At 43.0% G+C, this 17,652-nt stretch overlaps 2 protein-coding genes across 3 annotated transcripts in view; one reads left to right on the top strand and one right to left on the bottom strand.

Moving 5' to 3' along the window:
* Tstd2 (thiosulfate sulfurtransferase like domain containing 2) overlaps positions 1 to 8,657 on the bottom strand; it is a 28,377-nt gene extending 19,720 nt beyond the window's left edge. For both annotated transcript variants that reach the window (XM_008847660.3, XM_029570721.1), the window contains exons 1-2: positions 8,522 to 8,657; positions 3,055 to 3,260 (exon numbers count right to left, since the gene is read on the bottom strand). In XM_008847660.3, the coding sequence (XP_008845882.1) occupies positions 3,055 to 3,219 (165 nt within the window). In that variant the 5' untranslated portion in view covers positions 3,220 to 3,260; positions 8,522 to 8,657. The remainder of the gene's footprint in view (positions 1 to 3,054; positions 3,261 to 8,521) is intronic.
* Positions 8,658 to 8,847: 190 nt separating this feature from the next.
* Positions 8,848 to 17,652, top strand: part of Ncbp1 (nuclear cap binding protein subunit 1) — a 47,298-nt gene continuing 38,493 nt past the window's right edge. The window contains exons 1-2 of the mRNA XM_008847656.3: positions 8,848 to 9,082; positions 17,092 to 17,180. Of these exons, the coding sequence (XP_008845878.1) occupies positions 9,049 to 9,082; positions 17,092 to 17,180 (123 nt within the window). The 5' untranslated portion in view covers positions 8,848 to 9,048. The remainder of the gene's footprint in view (positions 9,083 to 17,091; positions 17,181 to 17,652) is intronic.

Below are 17,652 nucleotides of genomic sequence, written 5' to 3'. Positions count from 1 at the left end.
TTTATTATTTTTTATTTTATGTGTATGAGTGTATTGCCTGCATGTATGTGAGTGCGCCCATGTTGTGCAATGCTGTGGAGGTCAGAAGAGGGCTTCAGATTCCCCTAGAACTGGAGTTAAGGACGGCTCGTAGCCGCCATGTGGTTCTGGGAATCAAACCTGGGTCCTCTGCAAGAGCAGTCAGTGCACTTAACTGCTGAGCCATCTCTCCACGCCCCCATCTTTCCTCTTTTATGTGGGTTCTGGGGATCAAACTCAGGTTATCAGGATTTGTGGTAAACGAGCTCCTTTACCTGCTGAGTCATCTTCTGGCCCCATTGCCTATTGTTCTATTATGACATTTTTCTTATTGATTTATGTTTTCTGATCTTTTTTTTTTTTTTTTTTTTTTTTTTATTGAGATAGGGTCTCCCTGTAGCCTCAGCGGGCCTGGAACTCACTATGTAGACCAGGCTGGCCTTGAACTCACAGAGATCAACCTGCCTCTGCCTCCCGAGTGCTGGGATTAAAGGCGCGTGCCACCACGTCGGCTCTATATACTTTTCTTAAAAATATATATATAGACTTCTTATAGGTTGGTATGGGAAGAGCTGCTATATCAAAAAGCATGAAGGTTGTAATAGTGACTTCCAGAGGTGTGCCAATGTATACTCTCAACAACAAAGCAGATTAATGACCTCATCAAGTTTTATTAGTATTTATTTATTTATTTTTTGTATTTTTGAGACAGGGTCTCTCTGTAGCCCCGGCTGACCTAGAACTCACTATGTAGACCAGGATGGCCTTGAACTCACAGAGATCTGCCTGCCTCTGCCTCCCAAGTGCTGGGACTAAAGGTGTGCACTACCATACTCGGCCTGCTCTGTTTTTAGTGATTTTCTTTCTGTGTAAATACAAGTAAAGCAAGATCTCTAATTATTGGTCTCTCACAATACAGTCCCTCGATTTAGTGCAGGGAGAGACCTGAAGACTTCTATAAAGCATCCACAAGTGGGCACCCTGCAGAGATATTACAGATGAAGAGCACCACTGATGGGCCATCCTCAACTTGTGCAAGAATGGATCTGCACTGTGTAGGGCTGAGGCAGCAGGTGGGGTGGGGTGAAATGAAATTACAGGGCCTTTGTTAGCTTTTGTTACAAATGTTCATCCTTTATGACATGCAAGAAGAAAAGGAGATGGCACTAGCACTTCCTTCCAAAACACTGAATTACATAAGAAAAAAATAATTTTACAGTGAAGAAACCTGACAAACATCCAAAATTAACATTGTCGGTAACAGGATGAATGAATCAGCACTGTGAACTACCTGAAAGACCGTAGCAAAAGGAACACAGCCCCTCTTCTAGAATACTCTTGCTAAAGAAAGTAAATAAACTCTGAGTCTCATCATAAGGAAATATGGGTCAAAATCAAAGTGAGGGTCGGTTTGATTATTATTATTTGTAATTACTTATTTGTAATTTTTAAAAATGTCATGGTCATGATCTGACAGAGAAACTGAGAGTTCTAATTTAAAGAAGACCAACGCCAGACATGGTCATACATGCCTGCAATCCCAGGGCTCAGAAGGCTAAATAGGGTAGGACTGTGAGTTCAACGTCAGTAGTGGCTAAATAGCAAGTTTTTAAAAAAAAGGGAGAGGACTAAGAACATGATGTGACGGTTAAACAGACTGAATATACTATGTAACCCCCGGTGGTCCTGCAGTAGTAGTCCCCTGTGTCTGAGACAAAAGGTGAAACATGTGAATGCAGCCTCTGGACAAGGGCGGTTTTGGGTTATTTATAAGATTCTTACACTTTTCTGTAAGTTTGAAGTTGTCGCAAAATAAAACTGTTAAAGAACTTTTGTGCCCTTTGGATTCACTTTCAGGGGAATCTGTGTGAGAAGGACTAGAGGGCTGGTAGCCAGGAAGTTACAAGCAGGTACGTTTGTTCTTCACTAACATGGAGTCAGTAAGAGGCTTGCCAAGGGGACACAGGCTGAAGGTGAGAAAACCAGGTGTCAGCTGTATCTCCTCAGGCAGTGATTTTCCTGCCTGTAAGCCTTGGACTCTCTACTGTGAAGGAGAGGGAGCTTCAGTCAGTGGTTTCTTAAAAAAAAAAAAAAAAAGGTAACTGGCATTAAGGAGGGTATCATATACTATCTCTTTTGTTTTGTTTGTCTGTCTGTTTTTGAGACAGAGTCTCCCTGTAGCCCCAGCTGGCCTGAAATTCACTATGTTGACCAGGCTGGCCTCAACATCACAGAGATCTATCCGCCTCTGCTTCCCAGTGCTGGTATTAAAGGTATAGGTACCACATCTGGCTAATAATACCTTTTATGGCCCAATGCAGTATACTCAGTGACCCTGCAGCATTCTGGATGCTGTCTCTTCTTCAAAGCTGTAACTTAAAGTTCCTCTGAAAGGCTAGAATTGATCAGGGGGCAGGTCTAGAGACCCACGCTGAGCCCACTGGGAAAAGGGGTGAAGCCATGGCCATATTGAAGGTGGGGAACAGAGCTGTGGAACCGCAGGCTAAGTCACCCCCTCCCAGATGTCATAAATTATGCAAAACCCAAATAGAATGTGTTATGTCGGTTTTGTCAGTCTGGTCAGAACCACAAGACCCTGAGTGGTCACGGGTCTCTCAGTGGAGAGGGGAAAATTTAGTGCAATGAAAGCACTCGGCCAATTGGACAAGATCAGAACTCTTCCCCCACCAGTCAGCAGGTTCAGTACGAGCTTACCAGATGGCAGCTGCCCTACTACCCTCAGTTCTCCTTACACTAGGATCTGGGTTTCTAGGATTCCTCCTGCAGGGTTCTCCTGGGTGAGAAAAAAAAACAAATTTCCTGTCTAGGATCTACTCTCCTCAAATACCTCACCAGAATTGTTCCAAGGGTACACCTTGTCCATGATTCTCCTTTGCCTTATAGTGAGTTAATATCAGTGGGCAATGTGCTGACTAGACTACACAGTGAGGTAGAGGGCAAATTCAATGAACTACTTCTATATGCACTTGATTAACTTTCTATATATGATCATAAAAACAATGATAGTAATTTTACCTTTTTCTTTGCAAATGAATATTTCTTCTTCACACTGCCATCTAACTCTGCTTTAAGGCTGTGGCTGGGACTGATAAGATGTGATTCTTTTAAATCCAGATCAGAAAAATTTAAAACACAGTTTTCTAGGTCATCTCCTTCATCTGGTGTGGTGGAAGAAGGCATCTGGTTTAGAGCACTGGGGTAGAGTCTTCTCAGTTAAGTACCTCCAAAGAAAGCAAGGGAGAAAAGGCAAAGTCGTTGGTTACTTCTTGAAGTAAATATGATGCTAATCAATCATGAAAATTAGCACTGGCCCAGTAGTTCAAACTATCCATGCATTCAAATGCTCATTCAATATTTATTTAACAACTACTCTAGTCCAAGCACTCTTATTGGGAATACAGAATACATGAAACATGAAAAAGCCTCTGCCCTTTCGAGAGTTTATAGACCAGTGGGGATTTTTCTTCTTTAAGACAGGCTTAATTTTTTTTTCAATATTATGAAAAAAAATAAGCAGGGTAGGAGGCAGAAGGCTGGAAGGGCTCTTTCTGTATAAGGGGGTAGGAAAAGCCCTTCTGAGCTGAGGCAATAGCATTTGAGCAGAAACATGAATTAAGAGAGCAAGCCATACAAACATTCAGGGTGAAATGTCGTCAGTAGAAAAGCACTGTGTACAACCCAAATCACCCAAGTGTGTGCTAGGACCACTTTGTTATTTTTTGTTCCCAAATTTCAGAGCCCATTTTAATGGGCCATAGAACTTTCAAAATTGCAGCTGTGGCCAAATTTTAGCAAAATGGATTCAGTATAACCAACATACTATACTCTTTCTTTAAAAAAAAAATTACATTGTATTTATTTACACGTTGTCTGTGTGTGTGTGCATGGGTGAATGCCATGGCATACGTATGAAGGTCAGAGTTGAGTTGGTTCTCTCCCACTGTACAGGTTCTGGGGATTGAACTCAGGATGTCAGCACTCACCAGCCCTGTAGACATTTATTTTTTTAATTTTTTTATTTTTTTTTGAGATACAGTCTCATTTTGTAAAGCTGGCTGACCTGGAACTTGCTATGTAGACCAGGCTAGCTTGGAACTCAAAAGATCCACCTGTCTCTGTCTCCAAGTGCTAGCACTGAAGGTGCGAGTCGAAATGTCTAGCCTCTGGCTAGACATTCTTTTTTAAACAAAATAAAGCAAATGTTATAGGTAATGGACACTAAGAGGCAACATGAAGCACTAAGGAATGATTGGGCTTCAGCAGCTTGTTCGAAGTAGGTGGGCCTAGATAAACTATTTACTTTCTCTGAGTTGCAACTACCCAATCTGAAAATCAGGGACCAAGGCTGGGTGGCTCAGAAGTTATGAGCACTCACTGCTCTTGCAGAGGATTTGGGTTTAGTTCTTAGCACTCACATGGCAGCTCACACCACAACTGCCTGTAACTCCAGTTTCGGGGGACCTGACACCCTCTTCTAGCCTCTGTGGACATCAAGCATGTATGTGGTATGCATATGCATACATACAAACATATAGGCAAATACTCAAGACACATAAAAATTTTTAAAAAATCATTAGAAATTGAGAATGACATTTTTATCTTGCAGGACTGCATGAAAAAAAAAAACTGAAAAACATCTTGCACCTACTGGTCAATGAATGGTAACACTGATAACATTTCAATTGAATTTAATGCTGCATTTAACATTCAAAATTGATTTGTGAGGCTGGGCATGGTAGTGCATGCCTTTAATCCCAAGACTCAGGAGGCAGAAGCAGGTAGATGCTCTTTGTGAGATCCATGCCTGCCAGCCTGGTTTACACAGTGAGTTCCAGGTTAGGTGGGGCTACAGGGAAACTCTGTCTCAAAAAAAAAAAGAAGGGGGAAAAAAAAAAAAAAACCAAAAACTTCTCGGGGCTGGAAAGAAAGATTGCTCAGTGGGTAGTATGTGCTGTATAGGCACGAGGACCTCAGTTTGCATCCCCAGGACCCACATAAGCCAGGCAAAATAACAGGTTCCTACAATCCCAAGTGTCCAGAGTTGGAAACAGGAAGATCCTGGGTGCATGCCCACCTAGCCAGCCTAATTAAATCATTGAGTTGCAGGTTCAGTGAGAGACCCTGACTCAAATAAAAATGTGGAGTGTGATAGAGGAAGACCTCTATCTCTGGTCTATTTCTGATAGAGGAAGACCTCTGGCTTCCATATGCATATGCACATATGTGCATACACATGCCTCTCTCTCTCTCTCTCTCACATACAAATTTGTGAGAACAGCCGGAAGGGTGGCACTCTCTTGCAATCCTCGTACTTGAAAGGTGAAGGACAGTCAGGAGTTCAATGTCAGCTTTGGTTACATAGCAAGTCTGAGACCAGCCTGAGCATGATCAGACTATCTCAAAAAATCAGAACCCAAAGCAACAACAAAAAATTGATTTTTCCAAAAACTAGCTATGGTTCACTGTAGTTTCCAAAATGGCAGAAGAAGCATTTCTGGTCTATTTCTTCTCTTTCTAAGCTGATGCAGCCCTGTAGCTACTCCTCCAAATAAAACATTATCTAATATCAATACTTGATCCTATAAAGGATACACTTCAACTAACTCTTATTTTAGAATGCTCACTCTGAGAAGACCAACCATCATGGTGAGTTAGCCAATCTAGCCCAAGCAGAGACCACACAGAGAGAACCATGTGGAGAAACTGAGCTTCCAACAGACTGCCAGCATCACCTGTCAGACTGCCAACAGTTCCAGCCCAAGCCTTCCAAGCTCAGACAAGCTGTCCCTCTTGTGCACTGTCCCAATGTCTGCCTAGCATTACAAATGATTATTTTATGTCACTAGTAAGCAGGTGAAGTTTGTCTCTTGAAAACAATCCTGAAAGAGGTAAGCCTGAGGTGAACATTCGAGATTCTGAAAAAGTAGTACCAGGCAGAGAGGCCCCCAAGAGGATACAGAGAAAAGAGACTGAGAATGAGAAAAATGCAGGTGGATGACATAGATGACAAATCTTACCAATTCCTAACTTTTCCTACTTTAGGAGAGAGCAAGTGCAAAGCAGCCTATGCATGAAAGGAATATACACTGCTTGACAGCCAAGCTGAATTGAATGTATGGAAACTGAACATTGACATCATCTAACTTATTATATTATTATTTGGAGGCAGGGTCAGGGTCTTGTTATGTATCCCTGAATAGGCCTGGTACAGGCTATGTAGCCCAGGCTAGCCTTGAACTACTAGCAATTCTCCGGTCTCAGCCTCTCAAATGCTGGGATTACAGGCATGTACCACAATGCCCTGCTCCACTAACTTTTATTTATGAAGGGCCTTAGCTCCTAAAATTCAAAACCAAGATGTCTCATACCATATAAAATACATTCCATCAGCTAGTTGATGACTTCATGGTACTCAAAATGAACTTTGTTAGATTGGTAGGGCAACATAATACGATTGTATTAAACTCAGATTTTACCTGTATTTTAAAAATGAGTGGCACTAAGATGAAGAGAAATACTACCTTTTTCTCATAAATATATTCCATATAGTTCACTGAAAATAGCAAATCTCTAACTTTACCCAGACTGTCATGGCTTACCAGTGGAAGGAAAATAAGTAGAAAAAAAAAACCTCATTCAACACATTTCTTCCATGCCCACAGTTGCTCTACTCTAAATATTACAAAGTTTTTTTATTATTTTCCAATGAAAATTCACCAAGTACTTATTGAGAGCATCCTAGAGTATACCAGGCACTTTTCGAAGTATGATGAAGCAGCTTATTTATTTATTTATTTATTTATAGTCTGTCTATGAAGGCAGTATACTGGGAAACAGGTGAAAGAAGTGACTGTGTAAGTGAATGCCACCTTGCTCATTCAGCGTTCTTCCCTAGCCTGTGTCTACAGGACCAATGGTTAAAATGCTCTGTGCTAGCTTTTATGCCGTCTGCTACTTTGCTTCCTCCCCTCACTGTCTTCTCTTTCCCTCCACTCAAATCTAATTACTGAGGCTAGGTGATGAGGGCATGGGGACTCATTATATAATATGCCCATACTTCTGTAGATATCCAAAACTTCTGTGAAAAAAGCAAACAAACAAATGAGGGGGAATTGTGTTTAGTATATAATCTACAGCATACTAAATGACTCCAAATTTGTACCTCCAGTTCTTTCCTGAACTACAATTTCATATATCTATTTGACCAGCTCCAGTTTCAAAGATAAATTGTTCAAAAGCATATTCTTAGTGGCTCCTACCTGTAATCCCAGCACTTGGGAAGCTGAGGCAGGAGGACTGCTGAGAGTTCAAGGACAGCTAGGACTACAGAGTGAGACCCTGTCTCAAAAAAAGCAGAAACAAAACATAACAAAAAAGAGAAAGCCTCAGTATTTAGAACACTACCTGCTGCACAGGAGGTGGCAAATGTTGGGAAACACAATACAATACTTGCTTAAGGCAATAAAGTGGTTGAAGAGTCAGGAAAACGGCTCCCATAGGTACCTGATGTTCAGTCATCTAGATTTTGGAGCAGAAACCACTAGGCAAAGAAAATAGTTAAGTCAAGATTCCCAAAATGTTAACAAGCTTGACTTACCAGAGGAAGAACAAAGTGGTTAGCATACAGAACCCTAAAAGCCATCGTTCAGCGTTTGAAATGGAAAGTTCGGGGAAATTGGGAATCAAGATACATTGTTGACATGTATGAAATTGTCAAAGGATAAATTAAAGATACTCTATTTAAAAATTTTTGAAAAAAGACCACGAAGAGTTTTAAGCAGAGCCGTAAATACGTCTAATTATGGACTTGCTTTGAAAGTGCAGCGGGAAGTGTTTGTGGGTAAATGGTTATGTAGAAAGATCTAGAGGCTGAAGAGAGGTTCAGAAGTTAAGAACACTGGATGCTCTTGCAGAGGTCCTGGGTTTGGTTCCCAGCACCCACATGGTGGCTAACAACCATTAGTTCCGGGGGATCCGACGCTCTCTTCTGACCACCATGGGCATTACATGACACAACTGTATTTATAGACAGACATGCAGGCAATACACTCATACACATAAAATTTTAAAAATTTTTAAAAGAAAGCGAAGAATCTCAAATCTCCTCTCTAAATTCATGGGTTAAGCAAACGACAGAAATGGCCATTTTCTGAAATAGATAAGACTGAAAACTTTCAGCCAGACCATGGACAAGGCACTCTGGTGCTCATTAAAGACATCAGGGTAGGAGGCGTATACTGTACACGTGCAGAGGTACAGAAGAACCAAAGGAACCAGATCACTAAAAGAGCCGGGAGAGAAGACTCGCGAGCAGGCCTGCATCTGGGCGAGCCTGGCTTCCCTCCCGCCCAACCCCAGCGCACCACCGGGCCTGGCCACTCTGTCCGCCCAGCTCTCCCGAAGTAGCCGAGGCTAGGAGGGAGAGAGAAGAGCCCTTACCCCGCGGTCCTAATCCTCTCGGATGTCTTATTCACTAGCCTACCTCAGACCGGTGTTGCTCTCTGTTCCCAGCTCTCGAGCTCACGCCCTCTCTACCGGCGCGCGCATGCGCAGGAAGTCGCCGGGACGTCACCTTGCCCCGGAAGTCTCTCCGCGGCCCTCGTCGCAGGGGCCGCCGGGAAGGCGCCGCGGACTAGTGCAAATCTGCGGCGGGACCTTCCTGGCCCGCAGAGTGTGCGTCCTCCGGTCTGGCTCGAGGCCCTCGGGCTGTGGCTACTGTAGCCGCGGACCTTTACGTGGCCCTGGGAGGCCCCAGAGCGGACGGCGGAGGGTGGAAGGAGAAGGCAGCTGCGCACGGACCTGCGCAAGCCGGCCCTCCACTGCCGAACCCGTGGAGCCCACTCGGCACCTCTGCGCGTGCGCTTCCGGGAGGTGCGGTGAGAGAGTGAGCCCGCTCGTAGGCCTATCCGCGCGGCTCGGGGTTGACTGCGCACCGGCCGGCCGGGAGCCCGACAGTTCCGGTGTTCCTGGCAACTCGCAGCTTGGCTGGGCTGCGCACCCGCGGGCAACATGTCACGGAGGCGGCACAGCTATGAGAACGACGGTGAGTGGTTTGGCCTGTCCGGGACCGCGCACGGGCTGGAGGCGAGGCTGGTTTTCCTCCGGTCCCTAGGGAAGGGATGGGAAGCGCTTTCTTCCCAGGAGGGTTCCGGGAGCCCTGGGGGAAGGGGGCTGGCGCGGCCCGGGTGTGCCCGGAGGCTTCTGGAAAGCGGCGACCTCTGGAAAGCAACGGCCTCCCCGCTCCCCCAGCTCCTTTAGTCGTAAGGAATGGAGGCCTGGTGAACCCGATGGACAGACCCTATCTGGTCTCCAAGGACGCTTCCATCGGCCCATCACTGCCGAGCTGGGAGGCACAGCCGTGACTGTGCTGCCACCTCTTAGGGTCACTTAGTGATGGAGAGCCAATGGTCCAGGGTTTTCGTGCACTCTCCGAAGTGCACCTGGAAAGAGCTCTAGGAAGACGGTATACTAAAGGAACAAAGCCTTGCGTTGAGATCTGCATCCTACTTCTTCCAGTCTGTTGATTTCCCCTTTTCAAGCTTTAAGGAAAGAATTCTGTCTCATACCCCCATGCCCAAGAGGGCGCTATTGTACAGAGGCAAGTTGTTGCCTTAGATTGGCCTTAATATTCCCCTGTGCAAAACTAACCCGAGAAGACCAGCAATTCTCATGTCTGTTTCGATAGCTCTGCTGATGGAGCCCTCATCTTAAAAACCAAGCATCCACATATGGATGCAACTTAAACTGTTAATCTTTTTAGTGTATGGCACCGTGACGAGTGTATATTGTCAAAGTAGTGAAGGCAAGAGTTTAGAACCAAAGGGTTTAGTTTCAAAGCTAGACATCTGTTGTTAACTTTGTGATCTTGCCCGGGTTGTATGACTTTAAACGGTAGTATGTCATATGGAATAATATTTACCATTTTTGGTTTCTGTGAGGGTCAGCTGAGATAATACACTCACCAATAGCTCATGATGGTGTTTATTTTATCAACTGTTAAATGTCTCAGAGGTGATAAATACTGGTAAATGCCAACATAAGAAAAAACAAGACGGGGGCTGGAGAGATGGCTCAGCGGTTAAGAACACTGGCTGTTCTTGCAGAAGACCCGGGTTCAAATCCCAGCACCCACATGGCAGTTAACAGCTGTCTGTAACTCCAGTTCCAGGGGATCCAACAGCCTCTTCTGTCCTCCTCGGCATTTTACTACACGGGTGCACTTACCTACGTGCAGGCACTACACGCGTATACATAAAATAAAAATAATATTTAAAAAAAGAAAAGACAAAAGTTTAATTCGATTAGTTTTCTCCCTTGGAATGTTAAGGCAATGAAGGATGAGAGCAGAATCATATCCATTTAAATTTTAATAGTGAAACACCAGCTTTCTGCTAGGGGTGGCTCTAGAGAATAGCCTAGTCCAGCCTTCTCAGCTGTCGATGCCCAGATACCCCAGTGAGAGCAGATCTAGTGTTTTCTACTACACAGGCATAAGCACTTTGGTATGCTTGGCTTTTTAACCCAGGAGGATTCTGATGCAACCTTTGCACAGAACACAGAGAATAGTTTTTTTCTCTGCTTTGCATTGGACTGAGCAGCACATCTGCTTGAAGTTGTCACTTGGGTTAGGAATTTGTTGTCTTTATCTTTGTTCTTCCCGTTTGCTTTGCTCATCTTATACATCTTTTCTCTTCTTTCATTTCTAGGGTATCCCTAAAGTGAGGGGGAAACATCACCAGAGAGCAGCCTGGAGAATTAGAATGTGAAGATAGAGAAAATTCACTTCTGCTTTGCTTGTTAGGAGGGTTGCATAACTTTTTTGTTTAAGTTGGCTTTTTTACTTCAGCTGGCAGCTAAATCATTTTCCCAGTTGGGTCTGGCTACAGGAACATTAGAGTGAATAGGACAAAGTAATGTAAAATTCAGCATTGGTTAAGCAAAATTCATTGCGGTAAATAGTTTTATAGTGGAAAGGCCTTTTATAGGTGCTCTGATAATACGCAAATTGAAATTTTTGCTTGGTACAGTTTAATAATCAGCTAAGGTTTTGTGATCGAAATCAAATACTTTTGATACTTTTTAGCGAAATATCTCTAATTTAAGTTTTACTTTATTTATTTATTTATTTATTGGTCTTTTTTGAGACAGGGTCTTTTGTAGCCCCAGCTGTCCTGGAACTCGCTATGTAGACCAGGCTGGCCTTAAACTTACAGAGATCTGCCTGCCTCTGCCTCCCGAGTGCTGGGATTAAAGGCGTGTGCCACCACGCCCGGCTTACTTTATTTTTATTTTATGTATATGAGTGTGTTGCCTGCATGTATGTCATTGCGCCTGTGTCTTGCAATGCCCCGAGAAGGTCAGAAAAGGGCATTGAATTTCCTGGAACTGGAGTTATAGGCAGTTGTTAGCCATCATGTGGGTGCTGAGACTGGAATCTGGGTCCTCTGCAAGAGCAGTCAGAGCCCTTAACCACTGAGCCATCTCTCCAGCCCCAGTATCTAGAATTTTTTAAAAAATTGGAAGCTTAAATATTATAAAATGCTATTTTAAAGGCAGCTATTGATCTATTACAATCAGAGTTAAATAGATCTGAGCATTTCTGGATTATTATCTGCTCTTAACCAGGTGCTGACTACCCTGACCTTCCTTATGCTTGTCTGTGTATAGTCAGCCCTCTGCATCTGCAGTCTCTGTATCCTTGGATTTGGCCAACTAGATACAAAGTATATGAGGGGAAAATGCCTCAGTACTGAACCTGTACTCACTTTTTTCTTATTCCCTAAATGATACAGCATAACAACTATTGCATTGTATTAGGTACTGTATAATAAGTCATATAAAAGTGATTTAAAAGTATAGAGATAAACACAGATTATTTGCAAATAACATCATTTTGAGCATCCCCAGATTTTGGTGTCTGAGGCTCCATGGATTTCAAGACAGATAAGCAGACTTCTCATTACTTGCAGTGCAGTAGTGGACAGTATAAAGTTGGAGGCTCCCTTCCAATGTAGCAAGGCAAAAACCAAGCAGGTATAGGATAGTATATCATATGGTTATAGGTAACTGGAGAATAAAGTGAGGGAAAGGATCTAGAGAAGCTGGTCAGGTTAGGCCTCACTGCAGGTGGCATCTGATTGATGATTTGCCTGATGTAAGGGAGCAAGCCATATGGCTCTTTCGGGAAAGCAGAGGTCCAAACAAAGGGAACCAGGAGTGTGAAAATCTTAAGGTTAAGCATTTCTGTCATGCTCACAGAGCAGCAAGGAAGCAGTGTTGCTAAAATAGAGAAAGGGGATAGAAGTTGTGGATTAGAGTGTTTAGATGAGGCTCTTACAGTGCCATTTAAAAACATTTCGTGCCAGGCGTGGTAGCACACGCCTTTAATCCCAGCACTTGGGAGACAGAGGCAGGTGGATCTCTGAGTTCAAGGCCAGCCTGTGGTCTACTTAGCAAGTTCCAGACCAGCTGGGGCTACAGGAAGACCCTGTCTCAAAAAGAAAAAAAAATTTCTGTGTTGAGACTAGCATATCCAAGATTCATGGAGACAGGGTTACGAGACTAATCCATCAAGTTCCTGTAGTCAATTTATATACTCAGACCTGAATGTTGATTAAGATTGCCACAGTAAGTGTGAGAAGTCAGGATTTATGCCATGCACTGAAAGAGAAATTGTGAACCTTAAATGCTTACATTAGAGAAATGAAGCCTGAGTATTAATGAGCTCAGCAACCTCTTTAAGAAGGTAGGATGGGGGCTGGAGAGACGGCTCAGTGGTTAAGAGCACTAGCTGCTCTTGCAGAGGACCCAGCTCCCACATGGTGGCTAATGACCATTCCATGGGCACTACATGCATGTGGCATTCTTACATACATGCGGGCAAAACACTCATACGCATAAAACAAAGGCAGTATTTTTTTAAGCTGGGCTTGGTGGCACATGCTTTTAATTCCAGCACTCAGGAGGCAAAGGCAGGTGGATCTCTGTGAAATTGAGGCCAGCCTAGTCTCAAAGCAAGTTCCAGACCAGCTGGGGCTACAGGAAGACCCTGTCTCAAAAAGAAAAAAAAATTTCTGTGTTGAGACTAGCATATCCAAGATTCATGGAGACAGGGTTACGAGACTAATCAATCAAGTTCCTGTAGTCAATTTATAGGCACAGGAAGGGATATCCTAAACGGAAACTAGTGTGTATATGGATATGATGAATCCAGTGCTAAATCTAGCTCATTTTTAGATGCCTTTAAAATGTCTCTGAAGCTCTTGAGTTACTAAAGAATATGCATCTTATAGGTGTTAAATACAGTTTTATTGTTAAGAAGGAATTTAGATTGCCCAGGATCATAAGCAAACACCCCATATAGCTCCATTTAAGCTACTTAGAGTTAGCTCTTTATCTTTTGACTATGATTAATTTTCTTTAGCTTAACTAGAGTAAACCAGTGGAGGTACAGAGGTTTGTTAAGCTGAGAGATGGCACACTGTGCTTCAGAAGTGATATTTTTAATCTGTTTAACTTTCTCTTTTAAACCTGAAGGTTCAAAGTATATTTCCTTTTTTTTTTTCTTTATTGAGTTTTGTTACTTTTTCTTTAACAGTGTTTGGATTTTTTGTTGTCTACTTTATGGGTTCAAATTTCACATCTCATTCTAATAAGGATATAAAAATAGTGCAGTGTGTCCATTTAACATTAGGAGCCTTTACAGGGTAAAGTTTATTTTGTATATGAAGGTCCTATAGAGTGGTTTTTAATAAGTCTGCTTCCCTATACTAGCCAAGTGTATCAGAATGACATAGCAATATAGATTATAAAGCGTCTACATAGCACTGTTTTGATATAAAATCTCTTGATTGTGGAACTACACAGGCATGTTTCTCTTCTGTTTCTCTTTTATTCTTTAGGGTACATGAAAACATTCAGCCCATTCCCTGAATATTTGTGTGTGGGGAGGGGGGTGCATGTATGTGGATGCCAGAGATTGACATTAGGTATCTACCTCTTATCTTGCTCCAGCTTAGTTTTGGAGACAAAACCTGGACTTCTGGATCCACTGGGCTGGTTGGCCAAGGAGCTCCAGAGAGCTGCCTGTTTCCATGGTTCCTACCCCTCCAGGCTACAGACATAGGCCATCAGCCTGGCTTGTACATGGGTGCTGGGGATCAAACTCAGGTCCTCATGCTTGTGCTGTAGGCACTTTACCAACTGAGGCCTGACCCCCAAACAGAGAGGTGGGGGAGAGAATGAGAAAGAATGTGTATGTGTACACCACGAAGAGGCCATCAGATGTCCTGTTCTAGCGCTCTCTGTCTTATTCCCTGGAGACAGGGTCTCCTGAAAACTCCTGTTTCAGATAAACTGGCTGGCCAGCAAGCTTTAATGAGCCTCCTGTCTAGTCTCCACCTCAGCCACAGTATTGGGGTTGGGAATGTCTGTGCCATTTTGCCAGCTGTTTGGTTTGGGTTGGTTTGTTTTGAGACAGGGCATCCCTGTACCCCCAGCTGGCCTGGAACTTTCTGTGTAGGCCTCAGTCTCACAGAGGTCTGCCTGCCTCTACCTCTCAAGTGTTGGAATTAAAGGTACATGCCACCATGCCAGACTTTGCCAGCTTTTTTTTTTTAATGTGGGTGCTGAGGATCAAACTTGGGTCTTCATGCTTGTGCAGCAAGTGCCAAGTATTCTTAATGAAGATGTTGTGTTCTGCTTCCCTATGCTCTCACTCAGGTTCTTCTGCATTTAGTATCTTGTTACTGTCCGTTGGTTCAGATTGTAATCTGTAGCACACCACACATACACCCCCCCAAACGCATTCCATGGTCCCTGAGGTGTCTGGTGAGAGTAGAGTACCTCTTACCTGTTATTACTTCTGCCTTCTCTTTCTCCAAATAAACCTGGGCCTTCAGACTAGCTAAAATAAAGAGGGTTTGTAATCCAGAGATGTGGCTGTGTGTCTGTATTCTCTTTAGAAATCCTACCTTCTCTCCCTGAAGCATTGTTTTCTCCGTGTGTCAATCTTACAAGAGGACCAGGGAGGGTTGTTTTAAAATAAGAATGATTCCAAACTGGAACAAGTAAACCACATAGTTAGGAAGGCTATGGAGATGGATACAGTATTAGCAGAGTTGATGGGCTAGAAAAACGAGAAGAGTTTGGTACAATTAAAAAAAAAAACTGCTTTCATTCAGCTAGTTTTTCAGTATCTCTTCTCTGTACCACCCTAACATCTGGTTCTAAGTAATGAAGAATGCCATCAGTGCCTTATGCATTCTGGAACACTTTCTCAACATTGACACTGTTGGCGTTTGAGGCCAAATTGTTGTTGGGAGATATTCTGTGCCGTGGTTGAGTGGGGGCGTGTAGGGGGTTAGAAGCCCTGGCCTCTACCCGCTAGGTGCCAGTCATACTCATCTAGTTCTAAAAACTAAGGGTCTGTAGGGATCATACCCAGTTGAAAACCACTGCTCTAGAAGAACACTCTTAATGTCCTGAACATCGTATAAACATTACGTTGAGTGTGCAGATTTTCTACAGTGTCTGAATCCTGGAAATAAAAGCAAGTTACTGCTTCAGGTAGTGGACCCTTAAGAGACATTGTGACTTAGTAAATGTACTTAGAAATAAGGTCCTTGTGTATGCTCATTGTATTCCCCTGAACCAAAACTATTAATTGAAGAGTTAAACCAAATGAGGAATCTCATGTTTTCTTTTCCCTGAGTTTTTTCTTTTCATATTCACACCTAATAGGAGTTTTCTTTCTGAAACAAGTCTCATCATGTATCCCAGACTAACCTTGAACTTGCTGTGTAGCTGAGAATGATTTTGAATTTCTGATCTACCTCCACTCCCCTAGTGCTTGGATTACAGACTGGTGCCATCACACCTGATTTTCTTTCTTTTTCTTAATCTTTATTTTTATGTGTGTGTCTGCTTGTATGTATGTGTCTGATATGAAGGTCTCCTACCTGAGGAGACCAGAAGAGGGCATCAGAGCCCAGAAACTAGAGTTAGAGTCAATTATGAGCTGGTATGTGGATGCTGGGAACCAAATCTGGCTCTGTGGACACTTCAGGCAAAATTCTGAAATAATGCTTCCTGGAATTACTGTTTATAGTGGCCTTAAGAATAGAGACTGGAGAGATGGCTCAGTGGTTAAGAGCACTGTCTTGCAGAGGACTCAGGTTCAATTCCCAGCACCCACATGGCGGCTACGAACCATCCTTAACTACAGTTCCAGGGGAATCCGAAGCCCTCTTCTGATCCCTGTGGCATTGCATGACATGGGTGCACTCACATATATGCAGGCAGTACGCTCATACACATAAAATAAATAAAATATTTTTTTAAAAAAGAACAGAGACTTGAAAGGCAGGGTGGGAATAAAGTTGTGGTGGTGCACATTTTTAGTCCCAGCACTTTGGAGGTAGAGGCAGGTGAATTTCAGTTTGAGGCTAGCCCAGTCCTCATAGCAAGTTCTAGGGCAACTGGGGTTACAGGGAAACCCTGTCTCAAAAACAAAGAATAGAGACTGGGGCTGGAGAAATGGCTCCGCAATTAAGAGCATGTACTACACAATCAATGAAGACTAGAGTTTGAATCTCAGGACCCACATAACAAGACAGGTAGCCAACACATACCTGTAACCTGAGCTCAGAGGAGGTGGAGACAGGATTTTGTGACTTTCTGGCCTCAAGCCTAGAAAATGTGAGTCCCAGGTTCAGGAAGGGACCCTGCTTTGAAGGAATGGGTAGAGAGTGCTAGAGGAGATGATAGAGGAAAACACCTAATGCCCTTTTCTGACCTCTGTACGTGATGCACACATACATATCCATACACTCACACATACAAATCTTTAAAAGAAAATAGTTTAAGACTCCTATACTCTTAATCCAGCTTAGAAACTGAGGGTGAGTTAAGACAGTTTACTCTGGAGCTGGAGAGATGGCTTAGTCACTAAAGAATCAGACTCACCAACAGTAGCTAAAATGGTAAGATAAAATTTTTGTGAGAGCAGATTCATTGTGTAACATTGCAAATTTTTTTATGTTGCTGAAATAGGTGGACAACCTCACAAACGGAGGAAGACTTCTGATGCAAATGAAACAGAAGATCATTTAGAATCTTTAATATGCAAAGTGGGAGAAAAGGTATGCACCAAGCCCAGTGGTTAGGGTTGTGGCTTGATTGTGCTTTGATAAATTTCTGCAATTGAAAACTGGTTGATGTTTGTTTAAAACAGAGCTTGTATTTTACTATGCACCTGTATCCCCAAGTGAATATAGTTTGAAATTCCTAGGATTCAGATAATTGAGAATTTTTACTATTTAGTAATTTTCATAGGTGAATATTAAAACAGACCTAAGGAATAGTCCTTTCAGTAAAAGACCTGAACCAGACATGGGTACTTGAGTCAGATACTCAGTAAGAGATAGATCACAGCCTGTGGAATCCTCCCATTTGTAATGCTGCTTCTGCTTGGATAACTTATTTTTTAAATTTCATTGACTGCCTTCATGGAACATCTTTCTAAAGAACAGTGACTACCTGAATTGATACCAGGAGAATTCGCCCCAGAATTGTCATTAGTTCTTATTTCTTTCTCCACATAAGTATCATAGT

This window comes from Nannospalax galili, unplaced genomic scaffold, assembly GCF_000622305.1.
Source record: "Nannospalax galili isolate Female #2095 unplaced genomic scaffold, S.galili_v1.0 scaffold263, whole genome shotgun sequence".
Taxonomy (NCBI): Eukaryota; Metazoa; Chordata; class Mammalia; order Rodentia; family Spalacidae; genus Nannospalax; species Nannospalax galili.
The sequence above is the reverse complement of the archived record's forward strand: the minus strand, read 5'-3'. Positions and strand labels throughout refer to the sequence as shown.